This window comes from Microcebus murinus, chromosome 3 (assembly GCF_040939455.1).
Source record: "Microcebus murinus isolate Inina chromosome 3, M.murinus_Inina_mat1.0, whole genome shotgun sequence".
NCBI lineage: Eukaryota > Metazoa > Chordata > Mammalia > Primates > Cheirogaleidae > Microcebus > Microcebus murinus.
The window spans coordinates 18,800,671-18,820,689 of record NC_134106.1 but is presented as its reverse complement, the minus strand read 5'-3'; the positions used below and the strand labels follow the sequence as shown (position 1 = coordinate 18,820,689).

Here is a 20,019-nt window from a genome sequence, read left to right as displayed (position 1 = left end):
TGCCCCTTCTGTGCCCTCCAGCTGGTCTGGGGCTGGGCCAGAGGCCCCAGGACGCTCATCCATGATCCACCAGCCAGAGGCTGGCCACTGCTGTTCCAGATTTGCCAAGAGTGGCAGCACGAAGATCTCCCTGGCTTAGTGAAGCCACTGGACATGCCCTTCACCCCAGACCGTGTGCCCCTGACCACTGGGCTCGGCCAAGAGAACCCAAGCATGGGGGCAGGAGACCCGAGTTGTCCGTGAGACGGGAAGTCACAAAGAGCCTGCCCCTTCCCGCGTGGCTCTCTGTGAGAGGACACATGGATTGGAAAGGAGGTGCCAGCCAGTGTGCCATCCTGAAACAAAACACAGTCACCCCGGGGTTAGTTGGCAAGTCCAAACACAGCATTGGGAAGCAAGCAGAGGTCCTGTCCTCCCACTCTGAGCACAGTCCGGCTCAGCGTCCGCCCCGGAGAGGCTGCAAGGCAAAGTGAGCAGCGGCGTTAATCTGCTGGGGGTGAGAGAAACGTGAGCGTTACCCTGCGCTGGCCCCTCGGCAGCTCTCCCTCACTAAGGAGCTGGAAGGTGGCCCCTGACTTCTTTGCAAGGGTATGAAGCAGACAAATTAAAAAATCAACATAATGGAAAAAAAAAAGATGCTCATGCACCATTAAGACTCATTCAGGCAGAAGTAGCCGGGGCGGAGGGCAGAAGGGAGGGAGCAAAGGCTGAGAGAGACCGTGTTTAGGACACACCTGGTCTGTGCTCAGCGCCAGGCTCAGCTCAGTGTACGAGTCTCAGGACATGCATGTGGCTGAGGCTTTGGCTACAGGTCTCTTCTCCCCGGCTGGGGCTGGGGCAAAGTGAAAAGCGGCCCCTTGGGCGCCTCGTGCTCCTCAGCAGGGTATGGTCTGGTTGATGTGCTTGCCTGGCACCAAGTTCAACATGGACAGCAGTGACAAGGGCAGTGGGGACCCTGCTCTGGCCCAGTGGGGGCAGTGTGCAGCGTGGTCCCTTAACATGGAGTCTACAGCGCTCCTGATCTCAGTTAGGGCTTGCGGTCCACTGGGAATGTGGGATCCTGGGGCAGGGCAGGGGTGTTGTCTACTGCGGGCAGAGGCCCCTGGTGACCAGCACAGCTGTGTGGGGGCTGGGGGCAGTGGCTGCTCTGAGGCTGTGTGTGAGAGGACACTGGGAGGAGGAGGAGGAGGAGGAGAGATGGCTACTGGCTCTGTGACAGGGAGTCACGCTTCAGGAACCTGCAAGAGAGGGGAGGAGAAAAGCGACACAAAAGCGTCCTACAAAGGAACAGACCCGACCACAGCTGGAAGGAAGGCAAACCTTTGAATCAGGTCCTTGAAATACAAGCTGCAGGAAGCTAGAACATTTTGGTGGACTTCAAACTCTCTGCCTTCAACAACAATTTTCAGGTCTGTAAACGCTTTCGCTCTGCGCTGCTGGTTCAATTCCTTCAACATTTCTGCAGAACAGAGAAGACAGACAGGGCCAGGTTCCCATTAAGATTTTTTTTTTAATTAAAAAAAGTTTTTTTTTTTTCAAGAAGTAGAGAAATAGGAAATACTTGATACTGTTTCTTGGCAAGACTGGCTCAACACTGACAGTCAAAAGAAGTCACAAACATAATGCGTAAACAAGCAGCCACTGCAAGGGCTACACAACCAAAGGAATAACAACTTTAAAAAGCAAGAAAAAAAAAAAAAGAAACCAAATATGATAAAAAAAAAATCAAACCCAGAAATCGAGAGGTCGAGGGGAAAGATTCCCATACTGACAATTGCAAACAGAGAATACATTATCACAGATGACTTAAAACTGTTATGTAACTACGGAACAAGTTCTCCAAATGCCAGTGGGTGCCGATGTATCGGATACCAAGTAAAGCGTGGCACTGGGATGCGGATGGGCTGGATATGGTTCAAAGGAATAAAACCACAAAACCTGCAAAAACAGCGTCCCTTATGTTAGACACTCACAGCCATGGGGTGGGAGGAGACCCGGGGAGGGAGGGGCCGAGCGGGGCCTGGCAGGAGCCTCCTGTTTCACTCCTGGGGAAGCAAGCGACTCTCTGCACCTCCTCCTGCGTCCCGGGTGGCCTCTCAGAAATCCCCAGGAATCCCACTCTTGCCTGGGGCTTCAGCACTGGGGAGGCTGGTCTGCAGCCCAGCAGGTCCCCGGAAGTGGCCTCGGGGGCCTTGCCACCCTGGTGTGCACCTACCTTTGCCTGGCGTCTCGGCCACCTGGGGCTGGCACAGCAGTGCCCAGGCCCGTGGGCTCCAGACCTGGGGATGTCAGAAGCTTCTCCCAGACCCACCCCAAGGTTTAGAAAAGAGAAGGACGGGAGAGCCTGCAGCCACCCTGTTTAGTTGATTTCTACTCTTTCATTGGCAAAAGTTAGGGCCTTCCAATGACCAGTGCTCCCCTGGGCCTTGCCTCTCCACCTGCCCCAGGAGCCCCGGACAAAGCCCGCCCTCTGTGTTGGCCGAGGCCCAGGTCCTTGGGCCACAATGACCTAGACTGTCATGGGGCAGGGCTCTTCCTTGGCAGGTGCAGGTCAGAGGGCAGCCTGCAGAGCTGAGCCCTACCCTCCAGCCTCCCTGCCACCACCCAAGGCCCTCTAGGTCTAGGCAGATGTTCTAGAATTACCCCCCGGTGTGCCCTGCTCCAGCCTGGCCACATGGGTCAGCATCACTGCCTGCCAAGACTCCTTCCTGGGCCCCACCCTGTCTCTGACCCTTGTCTGTCCTTGGACGAGCCCCTGTGCCTCACTGAGCCTCTGCTGCTACAACTGCAAAGAGGGACACAGGTTTCCGCTTCTACTCCCAGGGTGTGGGGCAGACAAGCTCAGGGACGAGAAAGGGCTCCGTGGGTCCTTCTTTGCAGGGACACACTGGGCTCTGCTGAAGCGCGGTTGGGGGGTTCTGGGGAACATGCCATGTGCAGGGACCGAGGTGGGTGGCCCTGCCCTCTGGGAGCCACTGGCCCCACTAACCCCACAGCAGGCTTAGCCTGGGGACACAGCAGAGTGTCTACAGGGGTGTGGGTGTGGCGGGGGTGCAGGGAGGGACCCAGCCCTGTGGGGAACCAGGGTCAGGTCTCCAGACAGTGACCCACAGGGCACAGAGCAGCAGAGTGGAGGGCGCAGAGCGGGGCAGGGCGGATGCCAGTGGACACACAGCTGGAGGGCAATGGGAAGGTGACTGGGGTAGCGGGCGGGGCCAGGTCGCCTTGTGGCACCAGGGAGCCACAGGGGATTCTGTGCAGGGAATGGCGAGGTTAGACGTGGGTTTCAGACAAATCCACACAGAGGCAGGACGGGGAGTGACCCGGGAGGCCGAAGGGAGACAGGAAATCACTGTGAGGAGGGTCTGCCTCGGGGCCAGGCCCAAGGGTGAACCCGAACTCTGCCTCCTGTCAGCTGTGCGGCCTGGGGAAAGGGAACCCATGCCCCCAGAGCCTCAGTTTCCTCATTTGTGGGGTTTAATGAGAAGCGCTCAGCTGGCGGGAGATTGGAGTTGCTGTAAACGGTGAGAGATCCGAGAGAGGATGGAGCCAGGCCTGACCACGACGGCAACACGGAGAACGAGGCGCATTGAGGGCGCGGACACCATGGCTCAGTGCGGGCATGAGCGGGGGAGGCATAAGGACCTCTCCCAGGGACATCCAGGAAGGGAGGACGGAGAGTGCAGTTGTGGGGGGCCTGTGGGACCCTGGAGAGAGGGGCAGGAGGTGATGGACAGAGGGCTGAGCTGGGGACAGCTGTGGGCGAGCCGCAGGGCCAGGCTGGTTAAGGGGAGACTGTCATGCACACACATCGACCCCAAAACAGCCACCGACTGAATTCATTCCCAAACCACGAGCCAGGTAGGTGATGTCGCCTTCTTCAGCAAAGAGGTGGGGGAGGGGAAGGGATTCTGAAGACCTGACTCGGGGTCTCAATCCAGCTTTGCCACTAATTGGTAGTGTGACCCTGAGCAAGCTGACCCAGCTTTCTGGGCCTCAATTTCTTGAGCACAAAGGGGCAGGGACACCTGCTCTGGAGCCACCTAGTTGTCACAGTGCAGGGGTGCTCAGGGCCAGGAAAAGCCAACGGTACACATGGTGCCAACTCCTGGGCCCAGAGTGTCCTGATGGTTGTTGAAGGTTTTCCCTTCAAACTAAGGGCCCAGCAGCCCTCGGGCAGACCTGGATGGTGCTTGGAGATTCAGTGTCACCGTCCTAAATGGAGGTGCTCTCTCTGACTCACTTTGTGGAAATCTGGATTTAATAGTTGGAAGATTATTCACTTTCAGAAGAATTTTTCAATATGAAAATGCTCACCAGGGGCTTCCTTTTCACAGCAGGGCCCAGCGCTCAAAGTATGGACCAGTTGTCCTGTGCTTACTGCGGCCAGGCTGGCCGGGTGGCACAAGCATTTCAGGCTTGTGGGAGGGAGCCCAGAGTCTGTGGGACGACACCAGGCCCTGGGGCACCAGCTGCTCTCCTCCCCACGCCACGTCTTGGCAAGGGACAGCCCCTTAAACTCTGAGGAGCTTCCAGTCGAGGTGTGTGGGGTACCGAGGGTTCCCGGGGAAGCCTTCCAACAAGCAGGGCCTGTTCCCAGCTGCGGGAGGCCTGCAGGCCTCGGGCAGGGCCTGCCTGGGGCTGGGTCTTCAGAGCAGGCTCCCAGAAGCACCCTGGCACCTGGCAGTATTTGGTGGCTGCACATTTCTGGAGGATGGGATGGCACAGAGACACCCTGGCCTTCCCCAGGCAGAGGCTCGGTGGGGCCCAGTGAGTGACAGGACTGGCCCTGCACCCACCTGGGGGAGCACAGACTTAGCTCAACATCACCCCTGCTGGCCAGCACCAGGGGTTGTTTTCTGGTCCCCTCCCACCTGTGCCAGGGAGACTCCATGCCCTTGCCTTGCATACACAAATGGCTTCCCTGTACCCTGATCCCTAATGGGTAGTGCTCCACCTCCCCCCGCCGCCCTGGCTGGGACCACTTGGCAGAAAGCATATGCTGGGATGTTCTACTTGGTGCTGAGCTCCTCTTCCCACGGAGGCAGTTCCTGCCTGCCAGTTCCCTGGGCTCCTTCTAGACTTTCTTCCCTCCCACAGTAAGTCTGTTTTACACTAGAAGTCTCTGCGCCCATCACCCCAGAGTCCCTGCAGCAGCCTCCCAGATGCCTCCCTGTCTCCAGCCTGACCCCTCCAGGCCACCTCCACACTCCCGGCAGCCACCAGCCATCAGCTCCTGCTTGCACAAACCCTCAGGGCTCGGCAGGCCAGCAGGACACCCTGCGAATCCTCTCCATCCCCCAGCTCCTCCTTAATCCCCAGTGAATCCTCCCTGCACTGTGGGAGGAGGAGGAGGAGGAGGGGGAGGAGCAGCCCCCTCCAAGCCTCCGTCCCCTGCATCTGTCTGCATCTGTCTTCTTCCCTTCTTCATCCAGCCGGTCTCCACTTGTCATTCCATGCCAGCTAAGGTGCTATTTTGCCCCAGGCCTCTCTGTCTCTTTCCCCTTCTCTTCTCCATCCTTCGCCCTCTGCTTCCCTCTGCACCTCCCACAGCACCTGTGCTCACTGCTTTATACCATGCTAGGGCTGGTAGTTATTATTTACATGTCTGCCTCCTGCACGAGACTGTGTTTCATTTATATTTTTATCTTCAACACTCAGCACAGGTCCTGGCATATAGATAGTGGGTGTAGATTGCAAAAATTCTTTGTAGCTTCCCCATCGAGGGGTGGAGGTCATTTCCCCATCCGTTTGAATCTTGGCCGCCTTGTGATTTACTTTGGACCACAGAATGGGGTGGAAATGACCTTGTGTGGGTGTGAGGCATGGCCTTAAGAAGCTATGCTCGCTTTTGCTCATTCCCTTGGGACCCCTCCCACCACCACACTGTGAACCACCTGGGCTGGCCTGCTGGAGGATGAGAGACCATGTGGAGCAGAAACGAGCTGTCCCAGGTGAGCCATGTAGACCGGCCGGTGCCTGCCAGTATCAGCCAAACCGCCCAACCAGGATCATCGTCTAAATCAGTGGTGGCTGTTTTAAGCTGCTACATTTTAGAACTGTTTGTTATGCAGCTAGAGCCAACTGATACAGACGGCATAAATAACTGATGGGCTCCAGTGCTCTGAGAACTTTCCCTGTGTCCATTTCTCCTTTGTTAGTTAAGTTTAAAGCTAATTCTTCTTGTTCTTTTTTTTTTTTTTTTTCAGTTGTGGTAAAATGTTCCATCTCACCATTTGTAAGCGTGCAGCTGAGTAGTGTTAAGTGCATTCACACCGTTGCACAGTCTCTGGAACGCTTTTCACCTTTCCAAACTGAAACCCACTCTGCACCCATTACACAACCACTCCCCGTTTCTCCCTCCTTCCAGCCCCCAGACACACCAATCTGTGTTCTTTCTCTGTGAGTTTGACACTCTGGATACCTCAAATAAGCGGGACCACACAGTATTGGTCCTTTTGTGACTGGCTCATGTCCCCGAGCACAGTGTCCCCAGGGTTCATCCACGCTGTGGCATGCGTCAGCATTTCCTTCCTTAAGGTTGGCTAATACTCCACTGTGTGTAGAGTCCACGTTTTGTCTACCCACTCATCCGTGGACACTGCTGGCTCTGGTGAACACTGTCGCTGCCAGGTTAATTCTCATCCCCTGCCGTGGATGTCTCTAAGTACCCCAGTCTCAACCCCCACGGAGCCAGCAGCAGGTGGCATGAGAGAGAACAGCGACACGGAAAGGCTCTTCCCGGGGCTGGCTGCTGGAGGAGAGTGAGGCCACAAACGGAGCCGAGACTGGATATGAAGTTGCAGCCAAACTTCCGCATATTTTTCACCAGACGACACAAGTTATCTGTCAGAGACTAATGGGCTCGTTCTGGCTGGACTGTAAGGGCTGTCTGAGGTGTAATAAAGAGGAAGAGACGTCAAATATTCAAAGGCGACGAGTTTCAGTGGCTTTGCAGCCGAGAAGTCCATTAAATCAGAGCCCCGAGAAAGGTTGTGAGGCCAAACAATTTTTTTCAGAGCGCAAGTTAAGAACCCAGCTAGGTGACAAATGCTCCCCCCATTGGTATTTATGACACATATTTGATAAAGGACCTGAAAAAATTATAAACTCAGAGCGGGTGTGAAATATACCGAGAAAGCCCAGCGAAGACAGTGCCGTGCGGGCCCGGAGGGTAATTCATCCGGGAGCGGTGGAGCCCGACACACGCTGACACCATGGGGACAAATGGGGGCTCTGCGCACACAGCTCCCAGGCCGGATGCTGTCCCCCGCCTCCCTCCACACCTGACCGGGTATGCATTTCTCTCCCTGCTTCTTCCGAAGAAGAGCTGGCCTCAGGACGGACCCTGAGGCCCAGGCGCGGATGCCAGCTCCCAGGTAAGAGGAAATCAAACCCACCACCTTGGGCCGTGCCTGCGGATCGCACGCCTGCGTCGGAGTGTGACGCCCTAGGCCCCGCGAAGGCACACCCGCCCAGGAAACGCAGTTCTTTACAGAAGGGAAACATGAGTAGCTCTGACTTCTTGCTTGGACTTAGGGTTTTAGTGAGGAGACTTCTGTTTGTCCTATTGTCCAAAAGGAAACTCCTCCTTCTATCTGAAAGGGAACAAAAGCCCTAAGGACAGTCACCAGCCCGTCTTTTCCAGGCTGCCCAATGCTGGCGGACAAGACTCTTTTCTTTAGCAGTGAAATCTGGCACTACAGGTCCCCTCCATGCCCTGACCCTGGGCTATACACAAGGTTCCCATGGGCTGGGACACTCTCATGCCCTCTAAGATGATGTAGAAGTCATTTAAATTGTTCTCCTCAGAAGTTTTTGAAACCTTCATAAAACTTACAGAAACAATCCCTTCTCTTTCCCTGGGTTTGTGGGTAGTGTCACTGGGAGACCTGGGTCTAGTCACAGGATCACCACCATCCCCCTGTGACCTTGAGTAAGAGCTCGTTCCTCATTTAGGGTCCACCTGATCAAGGAATTCTGTGATCCCTTATTTCTAAACTCCTCACTGTGGGTTTTGGGGGCCTTCTGTGACTTGTCCTTAGCTTTGTCCCCAGCTTCATAGTCTAGTCACCTCCCCACATATCCCCCCAACCTTCTCTCTAAGTTCACACCCAGGCTGTCCTTTCTCTCCCCTTTGGTTGTTTCTCTTTCTGCCCCTTTGGCCAAGTCCTCACCTCCACTTGTTTTTGGAGACCCCATCCTTCCCTTAAGCCCCACCTTAAGTCCCATCCTCCAAGAATTCTTACTGAGTCCCCCAGTCAGAGTTCACCTTTTCCTGTGGACTATGTTGAGCAGAGCTCCCCAGCTGCCTTATTCCAGGAATATTTGTCTGTCTGTCTCCTTTCTAGGTTGTGATCTCTTTGAGGGCTTGTCTCTCTGGTCCCTTGACACCTGGCACCATGTTCTACACAAAAAGTTCCTTGCTGATTGGGATCCAGGGTGGGTTATGGACCACATGCAGATGTGTGCTGGGCGGTAAGAACAACTTCCTCCAGACTTGATCCAGTAGAAGTATTGGAAATGTCATAGTTGTATGGAACTGGTGGATAGAATGTCCAAGTCAAACTCCCTCTAACTTCAGACAATGATGATAACCTCACAGTTCCTACACAATCTACAGTTGCTAAAGCATAAGGATGGGCATGCTCATTATTTAGGTCCTTCCTGGGGAGAGATTTAATTATTCTGTTAAGCTTCAATGGCTGTGAAGAGCCCTAAATGGCCTTCCTGGGAAAGACTGGCCACCCAGCTGCCACTGAGCACAGGTGCTGCTGGAGCCCTCCAGGGCAGGACAGGGGCCTTCACCCACTGAGGCCAGAGGGAAGTGATCCTCTCAAGGCTCCAGGTTCTAGCTGCCTGGTGGTAAGATATGCCCAAACAAACTCCAAGAACTGGTCACCTTTATTAACAGCTCTTGCCTTGTGAGCTCAGGGCAGGAGTGCAAGGGAACAGTCTTTTGTTGGGAAGGAATGGCAGGGGGCTGAGTGTCAGGAGCGTGGCCAGAGTTAGTCACTGAAGAGGTGGGGGAAGACCCTTGGTGGAGCGGAGAAGACCACTTAGCAAATGCTGAGGCTGGAGTTGGGAAAGTGCCCTGGCTAGGCTGACATTAGTGGCAGTCAGTCCTCCACCTCCAGCGAAGAAGCCCCCACTTGGCTCCTTCCCCTGCGTGGAGGTGGAGGCCGAGGGGACGATGAGCACACTCTGAGCAGTGGACGCACCATCCGAGGCCATCAAGTCAGGACCCAGGAGAGCTCTGTGGGCACTGGATGTCTGAAGCTGGGCCAGGGAGGGGCCAGGGCAGATTGGTGGGGGAGGGGCAGGGGTCAGCATGTAGGGAGGAGGGTCCCTATTGTCTGTCTGTGAGGTAGATGCCCCCACCAGGCGCTAGAACCTGGTACCAGGAAGGGGGTGTCCTGAGGAGCCTGGGAGTGATGAGACCTGCGTGTGGCCCCAGGGGCTGAGTTGAATCCAATGTCCAGGGTGGGGGTAAGGGTGGGTGCCTCACTCCTCCCTCTGTGTCTCATAACACTCCGAGTCCTCAGGATCCTGTGTTCTGCCTGCAGCATAGCTATTTGGAGACGCTGTTTCTTTTCCACTGGAGGGTGGGCGCTTGGAGGGTGGGATGGTTCTTGGTTGGAGGGACTTTAGTCATGGAGCCAGGACGGATAGCTGGAGCCAGCTTTGAGAGCCAACTTCAGCACCCTGGAGAGCTCCGAGCACCCAGTGCTCCGCGTGGAATGCCAGGAGGGCTCTGGAGAGGTCAGGGGGTCCCCTGGGCAGCCGCTGTGTCCATGGCTGACTGAGGCTAATGCACGAATTTTCCCGTCAGAGACAGATTCTGAGACCCTGAGTTCTGGGACCTCCAGACGCCTTGTGTCTGTCTGATTTGTTTATTTATTAAACAGATGTCTCCTGTGAGCTAGGTGGGGTGTCAGGGACACCTGCGAGCGGACATGTTCGCAGACCTAGGGGAGCTCGGTTTAACGGGAGACACGCTCACATAACCGTAATGCCCTGCGAGAGGACTCTGACCAGGGCACTGGGCAGAGGAAGTGCTGAGGAGGGGAATGGGGTTCAGGGAGGTGCCACAGGGAGACGGCAGGCCAGAATCAGCTGGGGATAGTGCCACCCCGCACAGGTGGGTCCCTTCTCACGCTCCCCCCAGCCTGGGCCTCTGTCCACACCATCATGCACTCCCTCCTTCCCAGTTGCTCCTGCCATTCCAACCCATCCTGGCCCCCTCTTCCGAATCTCCCAGACATCCCGGCAACCAGCCAGTGTGCACTGTCAGGTGCCCACAAGGCTTGGACACTGGGCCGGTGCCCAGAGCTGGGGAGGGGGAGCTCTGGGGAAGGGGGTGTTAGGTGGGCAAGTCACCCCTGCCCCCGGGGACAGTGCAGCTCAGTGGGACACAGGCACCACATGAGAAGCTGCAGAGAGCCAGTTCTGGTGCTGAAGAACTGCTGAGGACGGACAGGTGGGGCTATGGGGAGGGCGGGCTGGGAGGGAGCCAGGAAGTGCAGGGCTGTGGGGCAGCTCCAGTTCATGTCACTGGTAGAGAACAAGACGCATGCGAGGTGGGCGTGTCATCCCAAATTGCCTGGCTGGTGGGGAAGCACAGGAACCCTTACTCCTGGGGAGAGCCCCAAGATGGGGGCAACTGGGCCCTTGTCACTGTGAGAGCCCAGGGGAGGTGACTTTCTGGTAGCTGGTGTGTGGCCACGAGGCTGGGCTTGGTCGCTTGGGCGCTCATGGACTTGAAAGTTCCAGGAAGGAGTGCCAAGACAGTGATGACCTTGGTGGCCACAGTGAGCTCGCAAAGCTGTGCTCCCCGCACCCCAGGCAGGCTCTGCTTTAAGCAGCATCGATCACAGGCCTGACCAATAGTCTGTGTCTGTACCAGTCAGGGCTTGGGAGGCCAGCTGCAGGGGAAGCTGGGACAGAGTTAGGCAGAGGAAGTATTTTTGGGGGGCTGGGAATTGGGGCAGGAACGGAGGCAGCGCAGCCAGATCTGTCACAGAGACAGCCGGCTTCGGACTTTACCCTGGCGCAGGCTCCTCCCCTTTCCCAGCCAGGAGGCAGCCATGGGTCTGGAGTGGCTGGGTTCTTTATCCACCGTGAGACTGTCCCCTGTCCTCTTTCCATTCTGAGCCCCGGCTGATCTGCTTCCATGTAGGGGTGTGGGGAAGCCCAGTGACCGGCTGTTTGTGGGATGTGGGGAAGAGGCCGAGGGAGCAGCCCTAGGGCCTCTGCTCGCAATGCTGCAGACCCGGGGGAGAGTGAGCTTTGGAACTAGAGGTGCGCAAAGGACCCGATGAGGAAAGGCATTCTCACATAGGGATGAAGCACCCAACAACCTGAACGCTCGTGCTGTGTCCCACAAAACCTCGCTTTGCTGTATTCTTCCTGGGGACCTAATTCCTCAAAGGTCTGGTCAGCTAGGGCTTTGGGAAAGTCAGCCCCTGGCCCCAGGTGACAGGCCAGCTCAGACAGGGAGTGGGAAGAGGTGCTGGGGAGGGAGGGGGGACAGGCAGGAGCAAGACACAAGGAGAAGGGGAAACAAGCGTCTCCTCCACCTGCTTTAGCAGAATCCATTATTTCCCAAGAATTCTGACAGCCACAGTCCCAGCAAATAAATCAATAGTTTTAAAGGATTTGCAAGAATTAGCGAACCAGAGCTGGGAGTATAATCAGTTCAGTTAGCCAGGTAAAGAGGGAAATGAAACGGAAACCCCAGTTGCCAGGGCCTCTGAACGCTGCCAGTCCCACCCAGGAACGTTCACGGCCAGGAGGATGTGGGTTAGGAGGCGAGAGGGGAGTGCGCGTGCACCCCTGTGCGTGTGTCTGGGGACCCCCTGCCCACCTTGAGCTTCCACAGTCCCCTGGGAGCAGCGTCTGCCCCTGGTTCTCCATATGTGCCCACGCCTGCTGCCCATCCTGGCCCCGGTCGGGTCTGGGCAACACACCTGCCCCTGCCCTGTCGGGGGAGGTGAAAGCCTGGGAGTCGTTCCAGTTTTTCATGCTTCTAATGGTCCTTTATGCTCACACGAGTAATCTCCACGATTACAGTAATCTCTCCACTATAGGAAAATGAGAAAATCCTAATAAGCACAAAAGAAGAAAGTAGCTTGTACCCTCTGGGTGATCCGCCCCAGTGCAGGCGCTGGCCCAGAGTCAGGGGTCAGGTCTGCCTGAGAACGTCCGTGTTGGCTCAGGGAGAGCCGCCGCCGTGGGGAGGAGCCAGCGCTTGTCCCGCCTACGGTGGACACTGCCTTGGGGCCCCTGTGCACCCAGCATGGTGCCCCCCAGCACACTGCCCTGTCCCTCACACCTGCCCATGGAGTCCCTGGCCTGGTCCAGGAGGTCTCAGGAAGGACCAACAGGTGGGCTCTCCTGACATCCCCTACCCCTTGGATCGTGCCTTCTTGCCTCCCAGAGTCCTGTGCCCGAGTCCTGTTCCTTGGCGTGTGCGCTCTGCCAGCGGAATCCTGTCTTGCGTTAGACAGCAAGCTGAGGGGGTGCGGGGTGTGGACACTGCCCTTCATTCCGTACTCTCAGAGCTCCGGGCAGCTGTGCCTCAAGACGATCTTCGCATCTGAGACCCCAGAGGCAGGAAGGACAGGCCTGTTTGGGCACGTGGGCCTGTGCTTCTTGACCTTCCCGATTGAGTTCCCCGACACAGGACCTTTTATGTTGTCCCTGTCATTTCAGCTGAGCTTCCGCCTTTATGATACCCTTCTCTGCCTTGGTCACCTCTCCAGTGGTATTTAGCTTGCTGGGAAGGGGAACCTACCAGATTCTATGCTAAAACCACAGCCCTGTTTTCACAAACTCACTGACCAGTAGTCACCCAAGAGTTGTTCTCCTGCACGGGCAGGGCTAGTCCTGTGTGCATGTCTGTGGCCCTGGGTTCTGGGGCCTCTGCTCTGGGCGGGGTGGATGCATGGGGCCAGCCCCACAGGGCACCAGCCAGTGTGCACAGAGGCTGACTGGGGGTGGTGGCTCAGCTCTCTCCGGCCTGGCAGGAGGGATGGAGGGAGGCGGGCAGGGCTGAGTGGGCTCCTGATGGCAAGTGGGCATGCTTCCTAGGCACCTGGCAGTGACGTCACCTCGAAGGAGAAATGACTGCGTGCCACAGACAGAACAGACTCGGGCCCTGGCCTGCCACAGGCGCTGCCCCTGAGACCAGGGTGGTAGGGGCTGAGTCCAGGCGACCTGGGAGCCGGGGCCAGGAGGAGCAGCCAGGTGTGCACAGGATGCCACTGCGCCGTGGCGGGACGCTGAGGGGCACGCCACCACTCACTGGGCGCCCACCGTGAGCGAGTTCGGCACCAGTGCTTCACACCCCCCATCGCACTTAAGTTCTGAGTTTTGAGGGAGGTGAGGTGCGGTGCCCCGAGGAGGCTGAGGCTAGTCTGATCTGACCCAGGCCTCCTTCTCAGCCTTGGCCCATGTGGTGGACTCACCTGGAAGCTTTAAAAAATGCTGAGGCCCAGGCTCCACCTGGAGTTTCTTTTTTTTTTTTTTTGAGACAGAGTCTCACTTTGTTGCCCAGGCTAGAGTGAGTGCCGTGGCGTCAGCCTGGCTCACAGCAACCTCAATCTCCAGGGCTCAGCGATCCTACTGCCTCAGCCTCCCAAGTAGCTGGGACTACAGGCATGCGCCACCATGCCCGGCTAATTTTTTGTATATATATTTTTAGTTGGTCAATTAATTTATTTCTATTTTTGGTAGAGATGGGGTCTCGCTCAGGCTGGTTTCGAACTCCTGACCTTGAGCAATCCGCCCGCCTCGGCCTCCCAAAGTGCTAGGATTACAGGCGTGAGCCACCACGCCCGGCCAATTCTGAACCACCTGGAGTTTCTGATTCAATAGTATCTGGGAGCCATCCAGGCACCAGGAATTCTAAAAGCGCCCCAGGAGATTTTTATGTGCAGCAAAGTTTGAGAAGCTCTGGTCTCATGCCCCATAACTACTGTTGTTTTTGCCATTTCTTTCTCACTCCCGAAGTGTCCAGAACTGCACTCAGAGCTCAAAGAAATTTACCGAATAAAACGAAATTAAGGAATGACAGCTCAAAGAGCCAGCAATTTATGCAAATGAATGCAAATAAATACACACTTCCATACATATGTTTATGCAAATATTCTTGTGGTCCTCACAAATCACTCACCCGCCTGCAAGCAGCCGCCTACGATTTCTTGGTGAGAACCCTGGGCAGGGTGCCCGGGTTAATGACAGGTGGTATCACGACCTCCCAGAAGAGACATCTCTATTAGCAAGCTCATCCCAGAAGTCCCCCAGGGAACCTGGCTGAGCCTGGCTCTGCCTGCCACAGCCCCCTTCCCCTCACTCAGGCCCCAGGCCAGGGAGGCATCAGAGCAGCCCAGTGGCCACTCCAAGGCCATTGGGGCTGGGCAGAGAGAGACGGGCCCTGGCAACTGCTGGGTGCCGGATGGCTGCTGGGAGGACAGCTCTGATCGCCAAGGGTCAGGCTGCCTTTAGCTCTGTGCCCGTCTGGGTGGGCTGGCATGTGGCTGCTGAGACAGGGAACCCCACATGTGCTGTCTGCCTTCCACACCATACAGCTCATTTACACACATCAGGAGACACTGGACTTCAGATGAAAACTTGCCCAGTCAAGGTCAGAGATGAATGCCCCGTGCACACTTTCTCAGTGGGTGCTCCTTGTGCACCCAGCACGAATTTGCGGCCCCTTCTCCTGGGCCTTGGTGGACAGTCACGGGCTCCGTAACTCCAGGACACCCTTGCTTGGCTGCCTGCAGGATGAGCAAGGTCTGCAACCTGCTGGCCCTGGACCCTGCTCCTGAGAAAGACTGGGAGGAACTGGCTTTTCCAGAAGGCTGCCTGGGGGAGGCAGCTTGCCAAGGGGGGCTGGGATATGATTCACCTGAGAACCCTGCCCTGGATTTTTGGGATCCCAGCTCAGCCTGTTTTAGACAGCCCTGGAGAAGTCACATGGAATTTCTTATTTCTCTAGTTGCTGCATCTGGGACGCAGATGCCATAACCGTTTGGGAGGCTTTGGGGAGCTCGAAGTTGAGCTCTGTGAGTGCGGGGAGTTGGTCTGCTGTGCACAGTAGGTGTTCCACGGATTTTTGTTGACTGTTTCCTTTGCAACACCTATGACTCAGTATGCTCCCTGATGTCCTGGTGACTTCATGCACAACTTGGGTGAGGGAGGCATGGCCTGTCCCCTCCGCAGTGCTCACCTCCCAGGGAGCAAGCGCAGACAGTGCCCCCATGGATCCAGTGCACAGCCCGTATCCAGAAGAGGCTCCCTATTTGAAAACGCAAATTCCACCTGAGCACAGACCTCACTTTTGGCGGTGCTGGTGGCAGAGGGGACTGGTCCTTTCAGGCCACATGGAAACTCAGTGACTAGTGTCCCAGTTGGGCACTGGAAATCAGTCCAGGTATGATTCTGTCTCAATGAAGACCTGTTAGAGTGATGTGTCAAGCACAGAAATCTCTGGGACCCTCTGGTGACAAGCCACCCATCTGAGCCCTTGACACACCCTGGGATTGTGGCGCAGCGGCGAGAAGCCAGCCATGTCCTGTTGGGGCACTGAGCTCGGCCTTGCTGCCCTCAGAAGTCACCCTCAGTTCTTGTTGGCCGAACTTTCCAAGAGGAAAAAGAGCTCTCACACTCAGAAAATCCTCTGCCTGAGTGGCTCCAGCTCAGCTACCAGCTAGCCCGGAGCTGCCGCTCAGGCCGTGAGAGAGGCCCAGGCCGCAGACGCCGTACCCTGCTGCCAGCTCCCTCTTGCCAGCTCCAGTGTTAAAGGACAATTTTATTCTTTAATTATTTCAGGCTGACCCCTCATCTCCTCAGCTTTTCTGGGTTGTGTGGGAGATTCCCCATGCCTCCGATCACTCAGGGGTGGTGTAATAAGGGACACAGGAGACAAACCATCTCCTTTGGGAGAAAGCGGGAGTGATCCACCCAGAGCCTCCCGGCTGGTTGACTGTGGGCTCTGCCAGTGAGTCTGGGGTCTGTCCCGCGGCGGCAGGCTGTTGTCTCGAGGGTCCAGCCCTCGCCCACATGCAGACCCTGGGGCAGGCCAGCTGTGGGCACGCCGAGGGCTCCCTCCCTTCGTGGAGCACGGGCTGAACGGGAGCGGTGCAGGGAGAGGACACAGGGTACATTTCTATGGTCAACGGCACACACCAAACTGACGGCAAACTAACCCGAGACTGCTAGGAGACATCGATCCCCATTTCCTGGCCCTGGGTGTAGGTGTTCAGTGGGGCTGTCTCAGACCCAGGGATCCAGGTCACCCAAAGCCTGGGGTTGGGAGTCCAGACCAGCCCAAAGCCTGGAACCTGAAGAGCAGAACAAACTCAGAACTGACACCTAGAGCCTGGAGCTTAAAACTTAGAACCCAAAGCCCCAGCCAGAGCCTCATGTTTGACAGCGTTCAACCCAGAGGCTAAAGTCTTGATTTAAAAACTTGGAGCTCGGACAACTGGACATAGTCCCAAGAACCCTCCCCACCCCCGTACACTAGAAAGTTCCCTTTGCTGCCTCCAGCCGCCTGATTGGCACCTGACAGTGTGCTCAGTATTAATTATGGTCAGAGCTTTTCAACATGCAATAAAAAGCCTTTTAAAACGTTCCGATGGGAGGTGATTAACTCTATTAAGTGGCATTATGGATCTTCCTATCTGTTGCTTTCATAAACATAGTTGTAGCGGAATGTTTTATTATGGGCATAAAAATGTCCCACATTACAATGCATAAGCACATATTGATGTTATATTTCTTTACTGTGCTGTGCGCCCCAGTCTCTGACCACTTGGAAAAGAAACTACATGTCTTAATAATTTATGCTCCAAGTTTTAACCAGGATTATCAATGGCAGCTTTTGAGCTTTCTCTTTTGGCAACACAATAGATCATAGTAAAAATGCACCGACAAGCGATGTGTCCGTTTGATTTTTTCCACCTGAATCAGCAGCCCAAACTCCAGACACAGCAGTTTAGGGCAACCAGCACACTGAAGAATTTAAGTCTAAGCATTTAATCTGTTCTTTCCATAAATTTCTGCTGCTTGTGCTTTATAATGATTCTACCAGAGGAAGTTTATTTATATCGCAGATTTTCAGCATCAGCACATTGAGAACACAACGGCAATCGCTCAGTCAATAGCTTACAGCCATGTATAATATCGCTCCGGAAATCAAAAGCCCATTTGGAGAAAAGAAGGCTCAGATTAAAGTCACTTTAAGACATCAATAACTTGGAACTGGCTGAACAGAAGTTATAAATATCCAGCGTGCGCATATGCAAATAGGCGTTTGCAGACACGACACTTCCCTGCGCCCAGGAACCTCCAGGCTGTCCCCTCCCAGTCCCCTCCCAGGCACGTGATGGCGGCTCCTGCTGGGCGGGTCCGGGGGCGGGCTTAGGTCGACGCGTCACTGGGTAGGGGCCTCCCCCAAGGGGCTGAGCGCCAGGCCAGGCCCCCGCACAGGCACCTGCAGGGGCCTGTGACCCAACAGGTCTTGGGCGGGGACATAAGGCAGGAACAGTATGTCACTTGAAAACCTCAATAAACTCAGGAAACAAGTGCACCTCTGGGCTGCTCATTACGTGCCTGGGGTGCTGGGCTAAGGGGCACTTTAATGACTTATGTGGCTCTAAACCGTCGCATCTATACCCAGCGGCTCTGCCCCTCCAGTCCTCAGCTGGCTGGGGAGGGGGAAAAGCCTGCTCGCACCTGCCACCCCCTTTGGGACCGGCTTGCACCAACTTCTTTAATCCTCAGGGCACTCCATGAGGGATTGTCCTCACTGCACAGTAGACTAGAAGCTGCAATTCTAGAAACTGCTAAGGCCAAAGCCCCTATTGTGGATCAACAAGCAAACCACCTGAGGAGAAAGAGGGACGCTTGGTCATTGATCAGGAGCATGACGTGGCCTGCACAGAGCCAGGAGCCATCAAAGAGCGAATTATCTATGGTCAGTGGGCAGTAATAAGATCATAAGGTTAATCCTGCAAAAATACCTGGATGAGAGCATGTGAGAGGGCAGACAATTTGAATTAAGTGATGCAAGACCACAGAAGCTGATGGCTGAAAGAAGACAAATTTCTCCAGGATGACTTTTGTCCAAAGAGGCCCTAACCTGGGAGCCACCTCTGTGCCCTTACTTGAGCCGTCCCAGCCCCTGGATTCCACCCTCCCTGCTCCAGTGCCCACAGCTCCCGGGTTTGCGCTTCAGTACTGCGGGCAGCATTGATCAGCTACAGTCACTCATCTGCTCATTTCTCACGCCTGCGTGCCACAGGTGTTTGCTGAGCACCTACCTCATGCTGAGCACTGGAGATACGGCAAAGAGCAAGACAGCCAAAGCCCTGCCCCGGGGAGCGCGGATTCCAGAGGCTATCTGGAGACCTGGCAAAGGTGTCCTCCTTCACAAGGGCAGGTGCAGTTCTGCAGGCTCAGGAGGGCTGGGAGCCACGTAGGTGCACATTCGTCTGCAGTCAGTCCCAGAGCTCCCAGCAAAGAGCTGCGTAGAGCCTCAAGCTGCGCCGACTCACCACCTCTCTTCCCTTTTTCCTAGTGGGCCTGGGGGTTCCCAGGGGTTTGGAGATTCTTCCCAGGACAAAGGACAGCGGGGGCACCTCTGCTCCCTCATGGGAAAGGCCATGTCCTTCCAGATAACTGACCTAGCCCTAGGAGGGGGACTATACGCTCATGATCTCCCTGCCTCCACCCATGCCGGGAGGGCTCCAGCCTGGCGCTGTGACGAATGCGGGGGAGGCCGTGCCACGTGCGCAGGTGCCGTCTGTCTGGGCTGGGATATGGCTCGTGCCTTCTCGGGAGGCTCTCCTGGGGTGTGGGACCTTCTGAGCTTGGGCTTCTCTCCTGACTGACCGGGGCAGAGCCTGGTCAACCCCCAGCGCTCACGCAGGCCCCAGCTGCCACCTGCCCGGGGGAGGGGGAGGAGCTGGATTCCCAGGGGGCTGAAGCCTCATGGGCAGGGGGCTATGGGGACAGTCACCTGAGCCCCTGTCCCCTCTTGGCTGTGAGAACCAGTCCTTGTTGGAATTCCATGTGCTGGAATTCTCCTGCCTCCCAGGCCTGACAGGTGCACCCCGTCTGCTTTCTGTAGCTCCTTGTGGGTGTGCTCTGGTTTCCCACTGGCAGCCACAGGGGGTGTGGGGATGGTGCGTGGGGAGCCCTGATGAGGCCACACCTGACGTCCCCAGGGAGGACGAGCTGCTCAGCTCTCCAGGGGCACCCACGTGAATCAGAAGAGACAGGGGGCGGCCCTGGCTGAGGGGAGGCGGCAGGGAGCTGGGGCCACTGTGTGTGACAACCCGGGTGGAGCTGGGTGTGACATCAGCACATTCCCCTCCGGTCTGGTGGGTAGGGGCGTCACTGCTGGTCCCCCTAGCTGGTCTCTGGCCCAGGCCTGGTCCCCAAGAGCTCCCTGTTTGGAGAGAAGAGTGAGTCGCAGAGAAGAGTCATGTCTGCCCTAGGCCAGCACTTGGGCCTGGGGGTCCCATGTGGTGTGGGGGTCCGGGGAGGTTTTCTGGAGGAAGAACAGGCTAATGGTGGGTGTGGATAAGGGTGGTATGGGCGGTGCAGTGAGCAAGTGCAGCGCAGCCCTGAGGGGCCTGTGGGTGCTGGCAAGGAAGGAGCCCTGAAGGGCTCTGAGCAGGGAGGGCCTGGCCCAGTGACGCTCTAGGAAGACAGCGCTGACTGCGGAGTGGCCAGGAGGGGCAGGCCTGGAGGCAGGAGGAGTTGACGTGGCAGCATGGCCACCTGGGAGCCCAGAGCTCAGGGTGGGAGGGAGAACCGAGACCATAGAGGGGCTGGCCAGGCTGGGAAGAGGGCCTGGCTGGGGGCGCTGGTCAGGTGGGCAGAGTGTGCAGAGCTCTTGTGGGGAAGCACCTGGAGGCCATTACCGGGTGCGGGGGAGGGGCAGGGCTTTTCAGTGCTGGCACAGGTGAGGGCACCTCCTCTGATCTGGGGCCGGCAGCTCGC

General features: G+C 56.5%; 1 protein-coding gene across 2 annotated transcripts in view; it reads right to left on the bottom strand.

Annotated features, from left to right (window-relative positions):
* The window catches only part of KLHL29 (kelch like family member 29), a 288,515-nt gene that overhangs the window by 23,106 nt on the left and 245,390 nt on the right, over window positions 1-20,019 (bottom strand). For both annotated transcript variants that reach the window (XM_012788076.2, XM_012788078.3), the window contains exon 6: window positions 1,321-1,459. In XM_012788076.2, the coding sequence (XP_012643530.1) occupies window positions 1,321-1,459 (139 nt within the window). The remainder of the gene's footprint in view (window positions 1-1,320; window positions 1,460-20,019) is intronic.